Genomic DNA, 17,645 nt, shown 5'->3' on the forward strand with positions numbered 1-17,645 from the left:
TCCAGGCCTCTCTGCTCAGCGTCCCTGTATTTTGACCATCTGACCTGCACCCCCATCCCTCTTTGGAGAGAGTCTGTCTCCTGTCCTCATAGGTTCTGTGGCCCCTCCCTCCATCCCCATCCCAGAATTTAAGTCATCTGACACCTGCACTACCAGGGATTGATGATAGACACCTGGATATCATCTGTGATGCCACAATAGACTCCTACAAATGATCAACCCTGCAGATGTCAGAGTAGCCACTGACTCACAGCGAGACACAGTTGTAAGCAGAGAACATCTCTGCATCGGCCTTACTTCTCATGGCAGGCATGGGCCGGACGCTCCTGAAGTGCTTGTTCTTCCTCCTCAGAGCCATCTTATACTGCAGAGAGAGGGGGAGATGTTGCTTTTCAGTGTGCAGTGCTCTGCAAAACGTACACAGGGCTAATTGCAAGTGGAGAGCGATTCCATTCGCCATCCTTGAATAACCAGGCCTTGGGGGGCTGAGATGGCAAAAGCCAAGATTACAAAACAAAATCTGGCAGCTGCATTACAGGCTTTGGGCCTGATACATTTGCATTTTAAAATGGGCTCCAAATCATAGAATCTCAGGGTTGGAAGGGACCTCAGGAGGTCATCTAGTCCAACCCCCTGCTCAAAGCAGGACCAACCCCAACTAAATCAGGAAGGCTATAAAAATCCAGACACTCCCAGAGAACCACCCAAATCTATGAACAATTGTACTGGCAGTTATTTTAATTGTCTTTGTCTGGACAGATCAGCACCCCTTGAGCACAATAAATATTGCTCAGAGCTCAGGGAAAGGTTTAACATCTCCTTCTATTGGATCTTGATTTAATATCTTTAACCCACTGTGTCAGCCTGGACATTAGCATGAAGGGGAGAGAAGGAACCCAAGCCATACCTCCTCAGCTGCAAAGCTTTGCTCAGCAACATCCAGCAGATTCCTGCTCTTCTTTAGCAAAAAATCATCTTCCTCAATATTGTCTGTCTGTAGCACATGAAGATCTGGAGGTTGCTTGGGGAGTTCTGCTGCCTAAAACCATTAGGTAGCACTTAAATTATTTCCCCGATGAAGCACGGCAGGGCACAATCATGTATAATAATGCCCTGCTCCTTATGAGCTCCAGTAACGCGCTATCCAAGTTTCTATTGCTAGCAGGCTTCTGGCCTGCCAAAACTTCCCCCTCACAGCCCAGATGTGGTGCCAGCAGAGCCCACTTCAGACAAGGAGACCTGGCACAAAAATCCAGCTGGTGTTGGTTTTCCCCTGGCGATTCCTTACTGCTCTCAGCCACAGGGTGGCTCCTGGCCCTCGCACCGAAAGGAGCAGGAGACAAATAGCACCAAAGGGTCAATCCCGGGATGGTGCCATAGCAAGGGGAGGGCAAATACCTGGGGGAGAAGCCAGCCTAGGAGAAAAACAGCAAGTGGAAGTTCTGAACAGGGGCTGCACAACAGCTGCTCCCCATCACTAGACTAGGCAATGCCTGAGGCAATGGCCTTGGCACACCAGGGATTAATTGTGGTTTTTAGTCAGAGCCCTTGGTGAGAAGTGTGGTGGAGCAGTGACTCAGATCGGAGGCAGGCCTGGTGCCTTCGAGGCCCTCGGAAGGGCGCAGCTGCCTCACCCTGTGCAGACCACGGTGTGCCACTGCCCTGGAAAGGAGGCAAGAGCCAGAGCTCCAGTCTTGCCTTCTTTGAAGGCTGGCTTGGCTGTGGGTGCTAGCCCTGGCAGCTGTCTAGGACTGCAGCAGGGGAGAGTCTTTGCACTCAGCTGCCCCGTGCTGGGCAAAGCCCAGTCTAGCCCCACCAGTTCAGTGGGCACCCCGAAACCCCTGGGCCGTGCCAGGAAGTGGGCCATCCATGTGGCCGCCAGCACTAGGAGCAGAAGGGAGAGGCTGTGTGCTCATGCTGGCATCTCTCTGCCAGGCAGAGCCCCGGAGGAAGGAGAGAACAAACAAGGCTACTCGCCAGTCTGCACTGAGCACTTGTCAGGTCCTCCAGCACCTCATGGATCAGCCCGTCGGTCACAGCCGCAATAACAGACAGCCTGATTTCGCTGCAAGAGGAGAAAGGGTGGTTAGTGTGGGGGAGGGAGGGGAACCCACAGCATGAATGAGCATGGGAGCAGTGGAGGGGAGAGGGAAGGCCACAGAAGCCAGTTCCCATCCCAGCAAGCCAGTGCTGCAGCCAGGGGAGATGCAAGAGAACAGGCCGAGAAGCAGGGCTAACCAGGCTCCCACCTGCTCTCACACAGTCTCTGCATCGCACTCATGCTAAGGAGCCTGAATCGTGGGCTAGGCCCTGTGGTACCAGGCGCTGCACATACAGCCCCTACCCCGCAGAGCTCACATTGAAGTACAAGCCAAGCTAGCCTCTAGCCACTGCAGCCGGTGCTGGGAGAGAGCCTGCCAGGCAGTGTGGAGGGCAAGGCTGAAGCTGGGGTGAGGGCACGAGACAGGAAGCCAGGAAAGCGGAGAGGAAATGCCCTGACAGGCTGAACATGGCCCCTGGGATCCGTCCCCAGCCCTGCCGTAGACTCCCAGCACCTCTCAGCCTCCCCATCATGGGGATAGTGAGACCGGGCTCTTCTGCATGCACTAATTACTCCAAGGGGCTCAGAATCCCTTGCCTGGGCAGCCCCACAGGAGGGGTCAGAGCTCCCCAGCCATGCCGGGGGCAGTGCACCATCCTGAGGGAGCCCCTCGGGCACCAGAGGAGGAAGGTTTACAACCCCATCAAAAGGGGAGCCCTGCACTGTGGGCTAATCTGAGGGGGGAAGGACAAGGCCAGAGCCCCGCTGCATCCTGCCCTCACTTGGGTGGCCAGGGGACTGAGGGCACTAGATCTTGTACTGCCCCATATGCAAGCTCAGGCTGGGCTGCGGGGTGGGGGGGGGGGGACAGCTGCTCTCCAGACCCAAATACCTTTGCTAGTGAGCCAGGAGCCGCAGAGCTAACAGACCATTCCAGCAGCTTGCAGATTTGCCAGGCAGCTCAAGGGCATGTGGTCTGTACAACAGGCACCCACAAGACCAGGATACAGCCCGAGCACAGACCCCAGCTGGGCTCTCTGCCCCGCCAAAGGGAAAGTGGCACCAGGCACTGCCCGCCGAGCCGCAGGGAGTGGGCAGATCCACGTGGAGGCTGCCTGAACACAATCTGCTCGTGCCAAAGCTGCCGCCCTCACATCACCTGCACTTGGTTCCTAGGCAATGGGGCACAGGCAGAAAGGGGGGGAAATCAGAGTCACCCCCCACAGTCCGGACCCTGTGGCAGAGGAACAGCTTAGCCTTCTGTACGGCAGGAAAGCGAAGGGATGGGTTCCCAGGAAGCAGCTCCCACAAGACTCTCCATGCAATTAAACCATGGAGGGAACGTGAACTGCAGGCCCAGCGTCAATCTTGTCTCAATCCGACACCGTAACTGAGGCCTAGACACCTTGACCCTGGCCTGGTCTAGAGCAGGGGACTGGGACCTATGAGTCCCGGGTTCTAGGCCCAACTCTGCCACACAGTCACATGGTGAGCATATCTCCCTGCCTCTGTTTCCCCTTCTATAAAATGGGGACAATAATGCTGCACTCCTTTGTCAGGGGCTCAGCTCCAGCAGTTTTTGAAACACAGGTATGGATTGCCAAGGAGAGAGGATTGTGAGTGCCAATGATTACTTGATTGGTTAGCACTCACCTGGAAACTCCCACACATGCATCACAAGTGGCTGGGAATCCAGATCCAGAATCTGCACTAGAGGCCTGGCAGGAACCCTTGAGCCAGCAGGGAGGGATAAGGATTTGGGCAGGGCAGGGAAGTGCAAGCCAGGCTGTTCTGGTCCATCTGGCAGGGAGCTGTGGTGCAAGGGGAGGGACAGGGAGCCTGTGCCACCACCACTTGGGCAGGGATGCCCAGTCCACTTGCTTTGCCCACTCTGGGCTGCGAGCATAGAATATCAGGGTTGGAAGAAACCTCAGGAGGTCATCTAGTCCAATCCCCTGCTCAAAGCCGGATCAATCTCCAACTAAATCATTCCAGCCAGGGCAGTTTCCCCCTACAGACACTGGGGAGGGGGGAAGCAGGGCTAGATGTGGTATAATGCACCCCTTGAATTGGGAAGCTACATCTACCCCATGAGGGACACTGTTATTCTCAGTTTGGATCAGAGATGCGACCCTGCAGGGTGCTGAGGGGTAGATGCTTTGCTCCTTTCAGGAGCAAGCCCCTAGTTCCTTAAAGGAAGATCAAAGGCTGGCATGAGTGCGAAGCCCAGGCCTGGGCCTGGCCCAGCTATCCTGTAAGAGGGATGCTCGGGAACACCTGCTAGAGGGGAATGGGACTGCATTTTAATTTGCACAGGGGACATGAAATATATTTGCTCAGAGACAGCAAACTAGAGAGGGCAGCCCGGCCTCCCTGTAGGTGCTGGGGAGCCAATGACTGCAGCTGAGAACTGCTACCCAGCGATTTAGTCCTGCAAACAGACGACCCTCTCCACCACCCCCAAGGTTACTGTAGGAGTGAGTCATCAACCACACAGGGCCTGATGGAGTCCGACTCCCAGACAGAATTCATGCACCCCCAGTTTCCCTGCTACCTCATCAGTGAAGCAGCAGCCCTGGCCTGAGAACTCTGCTCTGATGGGTGCTGACCGGGCTAGTCCCAGGGCCAGGAGGCTGGGGTGGGGGGTGCGAAGAAGGGACTAGTCCTACTTCACAGACTGTCCCACATGCACGGTGCAGAGCCTCTGTGATGCCCACACCCTGACGTGCAGAGAGGGGAGAGACTGGTGCCAGGGAGCAGCCTGCCCAATACAACATGCTACCTCAGCAGTCAGCTGTGACTTCAGCTGCAAATCCCAGTGGAGGCCAACGAACGCTGGCCCAGGCAGGGAGCCGCATGGGGGTCCCTGCTACACTGGACTTGCTCACTACACCGCAGAGTGAGCCTGCGCTTCTGCCAGACGAATAAAACACCAGCTCCCCTCTCTTCCTGGGAGAGGGCGGGCAAGCAGATCTGAGGCATAGGCTACTACTGTTTGGCCAGGCTGATGTAAAACTGATGAAACGTTACCCACGTGAGTGCCAACTCACCCTGCCAGCCAGATCATTGCTCCCGGTGTCCCTGGTTTGCCCTGGAGAGGCGAGACAGGACAGCGCTGGGTGACACATGGTGCAGAGCCAAGTCAGAATGGGCAGGGCTCTGGACAGCCCAGGGCTGTAAGGGAATCCCTGCCTGACAGGAACCCCACGGACAATGACAGGCTGGAAGGTCCTAGAGCCACAGTGCTGCCAACTGCCAGGCTGGCCCTGGGGAACAGCCCTGGCTAGTTACAATTCAGCAGCAGCAGGAGCTGCCTCCCCCACTGCCTGACGACATTTCCCTGTGCTCAGGAGCGGTTGTCAGGCTGTAGGCAGCTGCAGGCAGCCGGAGAAAAGCGGAGGTGGCAGCACACCCAGGGAATCAATATTAAAATCCATGTCTTTCACACCGATCTCCTTGTCCTCACCTCATCACCTCCCCCGCTCTACAGATCCTTCTGGCCCCACGTGCTTTCCAGTCTTCTCACTTAATGACCCCTTTGGGGACAGATCCTGCTCCCAGTTAGGACAAGGGAGCTACTCTGGATTTACACATGCACTTGAGCATAGAGACTGGCCTTCTGCCTCCTTTTCCCTCCTCAGGGCATGCACCAACACCCTCCCTGATCTTCCCTGCCCTCTCCCTATGCCTCTTCGGCAGTCCCCACACCGTTGCTGCCCCAGGCCTTGGCTTGCCTTATTTAGGGCAGGTCTACACTACGAATTACTCTGGCATAACTATGTCACTCAGGGCTGTGAGAAATCTGCACCCTTGAGCCGGTCGGCATAGAGCGTCTTCATTAAAGCACTACAGCAGCACAGCTGTGCCAATGCAGCATTGTAAGTGTCGACCTGCCCCTACACTGCAAGGAACTCGCCAGATCTACGTTTGTAAAAAGTGCTGCATAAATTCACAGCATGACAGAAATGCTTCGTATCAGCTTGTTCCTCTGGTGCTGCTATCTAGGATAGAAGCGAAGCAAAGGCCAGGTGCCTGCTGAAATAATTTATCTCAGATACGTGCCGTAGCTGCTCCCCAGCAATAGTGGACCTGGCTGGTTTTTTGGGTTATATTTCAAATGCATGACAAAAGCTAGAGACTCTCTCACTCACGTTAGCTTGCTGAATACATCAGTGACCAGCTGGTCCAGGACACGGCTCAGGCTGAGTTGATCCTGAAGGGTGATTCGCTCATAGATCGTGTGGACCAGCCGGTCCCGAAGGCCACTCTTCTGCAGAATTGTAGGACACAGATTCTGGGTGGTATCCAGCACAGCCTGCATAATAGCCTGGGCCATAAATCAAAGCAGAGGAGCGGCACTGAAGGAAAGTCACTCTTGAACACAGCTTGGTCAATGGCCTATGCACCTGCTATGTGCTTAATGTTTGCGTGCGCTGGGTTACTTCACAAAGGAATAGTCCTTTACAGCAAACGTGTCAAGAGCAGCCGGAGCAGCCACTGAGTTCTGAATTGTGGGCTCTCCTCATTTTTAATATGGAGACCACATGTCCCATCATGCAATGCTCCATCTTGATTTGAATGGCATCCCAGCAAGTCCGAGACAGAACAATGCATGCTGGACCTGTACCCTCTACCCTCCACCCAGGTGACCTGCAAAGGAAACCAACAGAGCTTGTGCCTTCTTTCTGAGGGATGAGGACAGAACGGAAGGGTTTTGTTTGTTTGAAATTCAGGTCTTGTCCTCCTGTTATCCTGGAGGACTCTCTGGAGAACTAGGAGATTTATGACATCACAGCTGCCAAGAAAGTGAAACCTGATTGGCTGGGAAGAGAACAAATATCTGTTCCCTCTGTTTCAAATGCTTCGGGGTTTGTTGGAAAAATCTCTCTTAAAACAAACAAACAAAAACAAAAACACACCATCTAGCAGCCCCCATCCCTTCAGCGAAGGGTACAGAGATGTCCCAGCCCACAGCTCTGAATGCACTAAGGAACGGGAACAACAAAGGCCAGCTGTAAGGTTAAAAAACAGTGTCGGGGGGGGGGGAGGAGGAGGCTCAAAAAACCCTCCTTTAAAAGAGAAAGAAATCTGTCTTCCTATGCCATAAAGGAGCCAATCAAAAAGGGCCCACCACAATTCCCGTTCCTCTTTAGTGGTCAATCTCCATTCCAAGTTAACCAAAGGTGGCCCTTGGGCTAACAAGTTGCCACATGGCCCCAAGCTGACCAAAGCATGGGTGGATCCCCTGCCCACTGAAGAGGGGCAGGTTTTTTAAATAAAATACATCATGGTGCAGGAAGCAGAAAATGTATCTGTAGATCAGGCCTGTTCCCTTGCAACAGGCAACTTCCTACTGGCACCCCCACCCCCACCCAAGATATCAGAATTTAAAAGAATGAGTCATTTCATTCCTTTCCTGGGTGCTGGGGGAAAGCTAAGGGTGCCCTCAGATGGGTACTGCAGGCCTGACTTTAACCCCTGAACAACACATTTTTGCACACTTTCCACTTCTATTGCAGGAAGAAATCCCCCCCAGATGTGCCCTCTGTCAGCTCTTCCTCACCTACAGCTGCAAAGAGTGGATTTGATTGCACAGCAGCAGTTCCGCTTGGGCCAGAACTAACACTTCCCTCAATGCCAAGGGCTCTGTAAAATGTATAGGGTGTCACAACCCAGGCTGGAGATCAGCCTCACCTGTGCAAGCTGTAGCCCACTTCCCATATGCAGGGTGTGTGTCCAGGGGTCACGTGATGGGAGCATGTTACTCACAGCCAGGTCTGCTAGGGGACACACAGGCAGCCAGAGTTTGATCAGAGACTCTCTCTAGGCTCCCTGGCTGAGGGCCTGTGGAGAGCTGCAGCCAATGGGGGTGAGTTTGTGTGTTTCATTTTGAACTGTGTTAATACACCTGCCCCCAGGGGGATGTTATTGGACACATGAGCCTAGGTGAGGCTCTTGGGGATCTTAAGCAGGAGAAACAAAGGCAGCAACTGGCCTGATCCCCAGCTAGGTAAGCCCCTGCTACATAGCACCTCTCAGTGCTTTTAGCCAGAGCTGAGCCTTAGGGCAGGAGGGATAGACAGCAGACTCTACAGCAGGACAGCCTTACAGAAGGGAGCGCTGGCTGAGAGTCTGCCCTGTTCTGGCTAGCTCCAGAATTGCCCTTGCACGCCTCCTGGGCCAGGCTCTTCTCTCTGTTACGTCAGTGAAAAGCCCAGGTAAATCCGCAAGCCTCTGCAGAGGGCGGTGGGATTATTTCAGATTCACGCCCAGGAGTTCACGGCACCATAGACCCAGGGAGCTGGCGAAACGGAATCAATCGCACAGCAGGTGGGAGGCACAGAAAGAACAACAGATACAGCACAAAGTCTGGGGGGAGCTAGAAAAATAAAGGAAAAGCCTGGAGCTAAACCCCTTCATCCTGACGGTACGTGGGCGACGGCACCAAGTAAATGCATCATCACCACCAGCACCAGCAAGCGCTCCAGCCTTGCTCCCCTACGTGTTCACAGCTCTGCCTGCCGGCTGCAGCACGGAGCACCCAGTCAGGGGCAGACTGATGGACTCAGCTGCCCTCACACCTGGCCTCACCCCCTTCACTGCACGGCTAATTCAGGGCACCCCAGGGAAGGGAAGTGAGCAGTGACGTGGAGGTAAAAGACGAGTGCTCAGTACCCCTCTGCATGGCCAAAAGATGCAAGAAGGGGGTGAAGTGAGGGAGATTGTCCCTCCTGACAGGAGCTCCTCCAGCCTAGCAGAGGCACCAGCCGCCCTCCCGCTTTACAAGCGTTGCTCAGCCTGTTGCATCTGATCACGCCAAGGCAGGTGGCAACACCCAGTGCGCCACCTTGTGGCTGATCGCAAGAACCACGGCGCCCCCTGCAGTCCAGCCACCTACCTGGATCTCCCGGCCGCAGGCCTGCAAGGCTGCTTCAGTCAGACATTCCAGCTTGTGCTGCAGTTGGCAGTTCTGGTACGGGGTGTTCCCGGTCTCATACAGGAGTGGCAAAAGCTGCAGTGGGAGAGAAATCCCAGAGGTGAATGGACACAGACAGCCCCCACTCTCCCTGGGAAGCTTTCCCCATCAGGGATTTAGCAGAACCCTCTGAACCCTTAGCCCTTCACTGCAATAGTATTTGCCACTTCACATAAGCAAGCCTTAGCCAGGGTCTCTCCCTCCCCCACGGCTCTGAGTATGCCCTCAGTCCTGGGCTTCCCACAGCTCTGCCAACACCTGTCACTCCTGACCCCCAGCCTCCTGCTGTGGCAGCCCTGGGCTTCTCATGGCTCCGCTCGCGGCTACAGGTTGTGGGGCTCCCTGAAGCACGGAGCGCTACCCAAGGTCAAAGGGTGGGATGGCTTCCCGGTGTGCCCTGCAATCTCCACTTGTCACTCTGAGCTGGGAGCTGAACCTGCCGCTCCAGACGCTCCCAGCCTCTCTTGCATCTTGAGCTCTCTCTTTAATCCCTGACTCCCTCTTGGCTCTTTGCTGATCGCTCTTTATTTCCTGGCTGCTGCCTATTCCTCTTCCCCTAACAGATAGCCAAGGGCAGGCCACATTGCTCCCTGGATGCTGATCCCCTCCTTATTCCTTCTGGCCTCTTCACAGCGTTGACAGCATCATCTTGGATTAAGTCTCACTGAAGCCCTTCATCGTCGCCTGCCCCCGGAAGCCAACAAGAATCCTCTTGTGTTTATCCCACTGCAGAGACATCTAAGCACTGAGTACAGCCATTAATCCCTTGGGGTTTGAGAATCTGCCTGGGTACCAGCCCTCAGCAGAGGGGGCCTAGTGCCAGGAGAGGCAGAGAGAAAAACTATCACCACCACTGAAACAGGTGGGAACCAACACAGGGACCGTTCCCCGTGGGGCCCCCTTCCGGTGTCTGCTGTAGGCAATGGATGGTCTGACTCGCTGTGGGAACTGCAAGAGTTTTTTCTGCAGCTTCCAAGAGTTTGTTTCTCAGGCGGTACAAGGGGCTGACTGTAAAGCAGGCAGGAATTGGAGATGCTGCTGCATGGGCCTATCCAGGAGCGAGACTGGCTCCAAGGAACAAGGTCCCAATGACACCTCTGGGGCTCTTCCCCAGGAGTTGCACAGACCCCTGTGCTCACTCTGAGCCGGAGTGGAGAGTTTCTCTCTTAGGAACAATCCCGTCAGTTCCCCTCAGGTAGGAAGCCACAGACGGTGCCGTCTCAGCAAAGTTGACACACGCCAGCATGTCAGCTAGGATCCCTCTCGCCTTCATTAAGGTGTGCAGCTGAAGGAGAGCACTGACACTGCTCCAGCCCAGGAAACCAGGGTGGGTAGCTCCCCACTGCGGAGCCAGGGGCCCAGAGCAGCCACCCTGACAAACTCCTCTCACAGGGGGCAGAGGCAAGGCCCTGGCCATGGGAGTGTCCTGATTGATGTTTGTTACTCTGATGGTTTCCTGGCTGGGCAAGGGGGTTTGTTTTACTAGTGGCAAGATTCTTAGAAGGATTTTCGCCACCCATTGCTGAGATCAGCCTTCAAAGTTTGAGAATTTCCTTCGTTTTTTCAGTAGTTTCAAAATGGGGTGGGGGGTGGTTGTGGGGCACAGCTGCCTGCCCAAGGGGTGCAGGGGCAAAGCCTCCAGTGGTGTCACTCTCCTTAGGACTAGCCCAGGAGAGGAGGTCCCTCCCTAGGAATGTGACAAGGTCTGTAGGAAGGGAGGCAGGCGGATGGATGGTGACCATGGGGAGCAGCACATATCGGGCATCCCCTGGCCCTGTCTGTGGCTCTCCTGAGGTGCAGATGAGGAGATCCCCATCCCTGCAGATCCCTGCAGCGCACAGAAGCTGGCAGCCCCTGCATGCGAGGGGAGCCCCATCCTTGCAGATCCTAGGGACGCACAGAAGCAGGCACTCCCTGCATAGGGTACCCGGCGCCTGATGAGCTTTCAGAAGCTTGCTGGGGCCTCCAGTCTGTCCTTGACAATAAAGGGAGGCTAGTGGGACCCCTCGTGAGAGAGTCAGGAGACCAGTGCACCCCAGGACCACCCACAAGCCTCTCTCTGGCTGCCCCTCCCCCTGGACCACCAGCCACCCAGAGAGCCTGGGAAGAACGCCAACCTCCAAATGACCCCCTGTATAGGATCTGCCACTCCCCGTAAGCATGGGGCTACGCCAAAGAGATATGGAGGCTTGCCCCCCCGCCCTCCGTGTCACAGAGCCCCTAATGAGCAGTGCATGGATGGCAGAAGGGGTGCAATGCCAGGATTCTGCTGCCCCCCCATCCCCAAACTCTCCCCCGCTTCCAGCACACACAAAGCGGCCCCTTAGCAGACCCAGCAGAGTGGGTACTGAGATTGACAGGGGCCTTCAGGGGCTCAAGAGCCATGAAGCTCCTCTCCCCCATTAATACATAAATCCAATTAGCTTGATTTGCTCCCCACTCTCCATACCCAGGCTAAGATCTGGCAAAGAAAATTCTCCTCCTCCTGGTTACAGGTAGCAAGCACTTTCATCTCAGTGGGCTTATTTACCAGCAGCTTGCCTGATTGCCCCCAATCATCATTCATGCTCGATTTGTGCCGCCCCCCTCCCCAATCCAGTCACATTTCTAGCCCTGCACCCCCTGGCAAAAGCCCAATAAACCCTTCCCTTTAACCCTAACCATTCCCTTTAAAAGCAAAGGAAAGTTTTGCTCTCCAGCAGCCATCCTATTTGAACCTGCTGTGAGCCAGGCTCATGTTACTGGTCACAATCTTACTGGCTTTTTAAATCAGAGTTAATCTTTTGGCCCCCTGGGGAGAACTCTGCTAGGAGGATCACTTGCTGGTTCTGGGCTGCGGCCAAAGACTTGAGAAATTCTCCGTTTTGAGGGTGGTCATCATCCAAGTCATGGCATAGCTGGAAGAATGACTCAACCTCCACCCCAGAGCTAACTTGCCAACGGTCCTTTGTCTGTGGCTCCAGAGCCAAGGAGCCAGTCTGGCGTTTGTAGGGGAAGGATTTGACTGAGCTGACAATAGCATGGTTGGGCCTGGCTGCAGCCTGCAGCTAAAGAGCAGCTGAGCCAAGCCTGGGAAGCAGAAGGACAGAACACACAGAGCAGCAGGCACAGCTTGGAGACTCACACTGATGGACAGGTTTGCGTCCCGAATTGCTTCTTCTGCACAGAGGACACTGGCTTCCACCTCTCGGCCCAGATAGGCACTCAGGATGTCAACATGCTTCTGTAGGCTGGTGCACATCTCATTCACCATCTAGAGCACAGCACTCGCGTCAGTGTGTGGCTCACACACCCACGCAGGCCCTGAGGAAAGCCAGCCTTGGTGGCAGGGCACAGGGCTGGGCGGAAGCAGACCCAGACTGTCCCTAGCTATGTCACCTTGGCAAGGCCAGTTAACCCCTCCATGCCTCAGTTTCCCCCATCAGGAAACGGGGTTCATGGCACTCACCCCGTGCCTAGGAGTGGTCCTTTGTTAGTGTGCGATACATGCAGAGAGCCTGGATGGGACAGCCTATGGACCTTCCAACCAGGATCAGACAGGTCAGGGCCCCAGCATATGGGCACGAAGCAGGCTCAGAATCAGCAGCGGGGTTTGTCCGTGAGTTACCCCTGGGATTCCACAGTTCTCTCTTGGTCCTACCGGGATCTCTCACTCTTCCCCCATTCTCCCAGACCTTTCTGTCCCCCATGCTGTCCCTCCTTCAGCCTGGCTTCTCCAGGCTCTCCCCTGCTTCGTGCCTCACCCACCCTTGGCCTGACTACTCTCTTCCCTCCATCCCTCCCAATGGGCCACTCTTCTTTCCTGATCTTCTTTAGAGCCCAGTCTGCCTTCTTCCCCCACCCCTCCTTAGTGCCACCTCCCACGCCCGCTTTCCCCGCACTACCTTGCAGCGATCCTTCTCCTTCCACCCCAGTCTCTGACTCTCTCCTGGCCAGGCAAGTCCGCAGCAGGGAGTGTGCTCACTACCACTGCTAGGATGGCTGGCATGCAGGGACAGCACTCAGCCCCTACCACTGGAGGGACAGCAAGGAAATGCACACAGAGCATCTAAAGCATGCTGGAGCCCTGCATGTGCACAGATGTCCAGTGCGTAGGCAGGTACTGGACTGGATGGCTCATTGCCTTGGCTGGCAACGCCCACGCCCTCTGGCCGACCCCTTACAGCGAAGCAGGCAGGTGTGACTGGCCCGGAATCCTTCGGACCTGTTCCGAGGAGCTGGTGACAATTCCCTGCTGCAGCCGGAAGGTTTGCTTAGGCAGGGTCCGCCGCCTCTGATTCCTCGCCAGGAAAGACTGCATCTGCAGCAGGCAAGAGGCCCAGTTAGCGGGAAGGGTTGGTGGCTGGGCTGAAAGGACCAGTTTCCACCCCATACCAGCCCCAGAGATCTACCTTGTGGACCGCCTCCTCCGTCTTCTCCGGATTGCTCCGATAAGCCTGAGTCATGTCGCTCATTGGCAAAGGCATGGACCGCAGGGTGAAATTCCTGGAGGGTGACACAGCTGGAGTTAGTGTCACTGGAACAAACCTGGACTTGGCTGTGCTTCCCCTAGCTCCACAACGAGAACAGAGCTGGGATGGGTCCGATGGGCACCCTGCCCCCGACCATCCTGAGCCCACCACATCCCCACGACACCTTGTGCTGCCGTCCCACCCAAAGGGGACAGGGGTCATTGCTGCATTCATCCCCCAGCAGGCAGAGAGCCCTCAGCACCTCTGCAGACACCTACAGGCCACTTGGCAACCTTCAGCCTGAAGGGCCAGTACTAAGGGCAGAGAGATTTCCCCGCCAACCCAAAATGGCTCTGTCTGTGCCCCTTTCAGCTGCAGCCCCACGCAGGGTGAACTAGCCTCTGGAAAACAAACTGACTTGGTTCAAAAGTCTTGCAGAATTGCCTGGGTAAATAACAATGACACGCTGCACTCCTATGGCACCTGGCCACTGAGGAGCTCAGAGCCCTTCTCCCTCCTGGGGGCCTGCCCATTTTATTGGCCTCGGCACCCAAATTGCCACCATCCCCAGGGGGTCCAAGTGCCTCTCAACGAGGAGGTTAGCTCCTAGTCATCCCTGCAGGGAGAAAGTTATTGGCAGACTGGACTGTGAGGGGGACGGTTCAGTGATTTGCCAAAGGTCTCACAGGAAGCATGTGGGAGAGCATCTTCACCATGGAGTGTAATTCTTATCCCCATCTCGCAGGACCAGATCTGGGGGGCAGTGCCACACCTGAGTTCACACAGCATCTGTCATAACTATAAAGGGAAGGGTAACCACCTTTCTGTATGCAGTGCTAGAAAATCCCTCCTGGCCAGAGGCAATGTCCTTTTACCTGTAAAGGGTTAAGAAGCTCAGGTAGCCTGGCTGGCACCTGACCCAAAATGATCTATGAGGGGACAAGATACTTTCAAATCTGAGGCAGGGGCAAAGCTATCACACAGACAGACAAAAGCCTTTCCAGGAACCGATCAAGGATGCAAGCCCTCCAACTCCTGTAAAGTTAGTAAGTAACCTAGCTAGAAAATGCATTAGGTTTTCTTTGTTTTGGCTTGTGAAATTTGCTGTGCTGGAGGAAATGTGCATTCCTGGTTGTGTGTCTTTTTATAACTTAAGGTTTTGCCTAGAGGGATTCTCTGTTTTGAATCTGACTGCCTGTAAGATTATCTTCCATTCTGATCTTACAGAGTTGCTCTCTTATCTTTTTTTGTTCTTCTAATAAAGTTCTGTTTAAGAATCTGATTGGGTTTTTAGGGTCTTAAAAATCCAAGACTGGTTTGTGCTCATCTTGTTTATTCTCAAGCCTCCCCAGGAAAGGGGGTGTAAGGGCTTGGGGGATATTTTGGGGAAATAGGAACTCCAAGTGGTCCTTTCCCTGATTGTTTGTTAAATCACTTGGTGGTGGCAGCGTTTACCTTATCCAAGGGCAAAGACTTTGTGCCTTGGGGAATTTTTAACCTAAGTTGGTAGAAATAAGCTTAGGGGGGGTCTTTCATGTGGGTCCCCACATCTGTACTCTAGAGTTCAGAGTGGGAAAGGAACCCTGACAGCGTCAGAGCTGGGCAAACACCCCTGAATCTCCTCTGGCCGCAAGACTCACTCTCTCCTAAATCTCCACGATGCTGCCAGTTTTCTATTGCACGGACACAATGCTCAAAAATGGAAAGTGAAGCAAACCCAGACTACGTCTGTCTTTCCCCCATGTAAAAGACAGACAGACTGTGATTGGATGCACCAACTACATTATGCTGTGAAGCCATGAGATGGCATCACAACTGTGTGTGCATTTGGGTTATAGATGGTTTAAGGTCACAGATTTCTGATCCAAGCCTGGATCCAAAGTTCTGATCCAGCTTCCACCCCATCTCCAGTGTGTGCTATTCATTGTAATAGACCGGTGGTTTTCAACCTGGGGATCTGCAGATCCCCAGGGGTCTGCAGACTATGTCTAACATTTCCAGAGGGGTCTGGCACCTCCATTCCAAATTTTTTAGGGGGAAGTAAATGAAAGAGGTTGAAACCCACTGTAATAGGCAGAGAAATACAAAGGAAAAAGGTAGAGGACTTCAGATTCCCAGTGCCTGTATGATCTTGGTTCCTCCCCACTCTCCAATGTGTTATCACTTCCCAGCTCTGCACCGCAACCAAAGTGCTTGTGGGAGAAGTAATCATTTCACGGTCTAAGTGGGCATTTTTTCTGTAAAGCTTTGGAGGCGCCTCACTGTCATGCTGTATGTGGGCAGCAGTATTGTTTGCATGAAGGCTGGTCCAGTGGGTAACGCACTAGCCGAGACCCTGGGAGACGGAGGGTCCCTGCTCATCAGAGACTGCCAGGGTGACCCCAGCAAGTCGCTGAGCCCCGAGTTCCCCATCTGTGCAATGGGGATAATAGTGCCCTGCCCACAGGGCTGCTGGGAGAGCTACTGATAAAACACACCTTGTCAGAGCCACATGTTATCGACACCGTGAGCCATGGAGCACAAGACTGCAGGCCTCATCCAGTACAGCCCACATTCTCACAAGGGACTTGTGATGCTGGGTACCCAGCTTGTCACACTTTGAAGGGCCCCACTCTTTAGGGCTGCAAATTAGACCCTTTTAAGGTGTCTCATTTTGGGAAATCTAAAGATAGAGGCACTACACCGTCACTAGCATCTCGGGGTTTGTCCGCATGAACACTTAATTCACGGCAAGCTGGCAGGTAAATCCACCACGTGCTAACCTATAACACACTAGCTGTCAGTGTGGACCACGCTGCCTCGCACATGAACAATGTCCTAGTGTGCTTTAATCTACGCCCATTTCAAAGTGAGGCAGATCAAAGCGCACTGCAGAGCATCTAGCGCAAAGCAGCAGCAGGTCCACATGGACACATAGGGTATGTCTACACTACCAAAAACCCCACGGCTGCCAATCTCAGAGTACAGCCCTACAGATTCAGGCTTGCACTGTGGTGCTAAAAATAGCCATGAAGCAATTCCAGCTGGGGCTGGAGCTTGAGCTCAGATTCTCAGCCCTTCAGTTTAATCATCTGTAAAACAGGAGATCATCCTGTCTGCCAAACAGGGGGCAGGCTGAAGCTTAGCTCATTAATGGTGAAGCAGCACTCAGATCTGTGGCTGCAAGATGGTAGAGAAGGGTAGGGCATAGCACACTGTTACACGGGCTCTTCCCAGGCCTGCCTTCTAGCTACAGCACCTTGCACATCTCAATTTCCTCTCGCATCTGGCTCATGTCCTTCATCCAACCAGCTGCCTGCTCACCCTCTTCCCACAAGCAATTAATGAGGCTTCACTTCACCACAGCAAGCACCTTGCTCGCCAGAAGCAACACACTCAACACAGCCTGTCCCCACTGCCTTGATGGTAGAAAAGCCAACAGGCCGACCCTCATCCCAAGGGCGAACCCACCTGTGCTCTAGTCTCCTGGCATCTGACTTAGACCCTGCTGTGTTCTGTTAGTATCACAGGGTTAGGGGCTAGCGGGAATCCCTTCCGTGAATGATCCCAGGGTCCCAACATAGAACTCCCTACTAGGCAATGAAATCTGCAGGTCACTGAGGAGTTAAAGCACATGCTTTACACTGTCCCTACCTTTCCAAAGCACGGGCAACATCTAGGAATCCATGGGCCGTGGTGTTGTTTCTGTCCCAAATTACTGTCCTGGGAAGAGAAGAAAGAGGGTGAACCCCAATGAACAATTCCTCCTTGCAAGGCTCTTGCTTTCAGCATATTAGAAGTACAGATTTGTCTGAGGCAGGAGGCTGCACTCCAGATACAAAGTTCTCCAACATTCAGCAGGGGATTGGCTCAGCCCACTCCAGAGAGAGGGGCTCACTGCACAGATTGGGTCAGATCCTCTAGCCCAGTGGTTCTTAACCTTTCAAGACCATATACGCCTTTCAGCAGGCTGATTTGTCTTGTGTAGCCCCAAGTTTCACCTCACTTAAAAACTCCTTGCTTACACAATTAGACATAAAAATAAAAAAGGGTCACAGCACATTGTTACTGATAAATTGCCGAGTTTCTCATTGTTACCATATAATTATAAATCGATTGGAATACAAATACTGTACTTACATGTCAGCGTATAGTATATAGAGCAGTATAAACAAGCCATTGTATGAAATTTTAGTTT

The 17,645-nt window shown here is 54.0% G+C and overlaps 1 protein-coding gene across 6 annotated transcripts in view; it reads right to left on the reverse strand.

Moving 5' to 3' along the window:
- The window catches only part of CARMIL2 (capping protein regulator and myosin 1 linker 2), a 134,068-nt gene that overhangs the window by 45,049 nt on the left and 71,374 nt on the right, over positions 1–17,645 (reverse strand). For 5 of the 6 annotated variants that reach the window (XR_006275273.1, XR_006275274.1, XM_043495388.1 and 2 more), the window contains exons 22-30: positions 17,102–17,170; positions 13,409–13,502; positions 13,222–13,317; positions 12,142–12,270; positions 8,940–9,053; positions 6,193–6,368; positions 1,978–2,065; positions 908–1,039; positions 298–364 (exon numbers count right to left, since the gene is read on the reverse strand). Coding sequence is in view for 4 of the 6 variants with exons in the window: in XM_043495388.1 (XP_043351323.1) it covers positions 298–364; positions 908–1,039; positions 1,978–2,065; positions 6,193–6,368; positions 8,940–9,053; positions 12,142–12,270; positions 13,222–13,317; positions 13,409–13,502; positions 17,102–17,170 (965 nt within the window). In the remaining 2 variants the exon portion in view is untranslated. The remainder of the gene's footprint in view (positions 1–297; positions 365–907; positions 1,040–1,977; positions 2,066–6,192; positions 6,369–8,939; positions 9,054–12,141; positions 12,271–13,221; positions 13,318–13,408; positions 13,503–17,101; positions 17,171–17,645) is intronic. The other variant, XM_043495387.1, reaches the window with a different exon arrangement.

The sequence above is a fragment of the Dermochelys coriacea genome, chromosome 12 (genome assembly GCF_009764565.3).
Source record: "Dermochelys coriacea isolate rDerCor1 chromosome 12, rDerCor1.pri.v4, whole genome shotgun sequence".
Classification (NCBI taxonomy): domain Eukaryota; kingdom Metazoa; phylum Chordata; order Testudines; family Dermochelyidae; genus Dermochelys; species Dermochelys coriacea.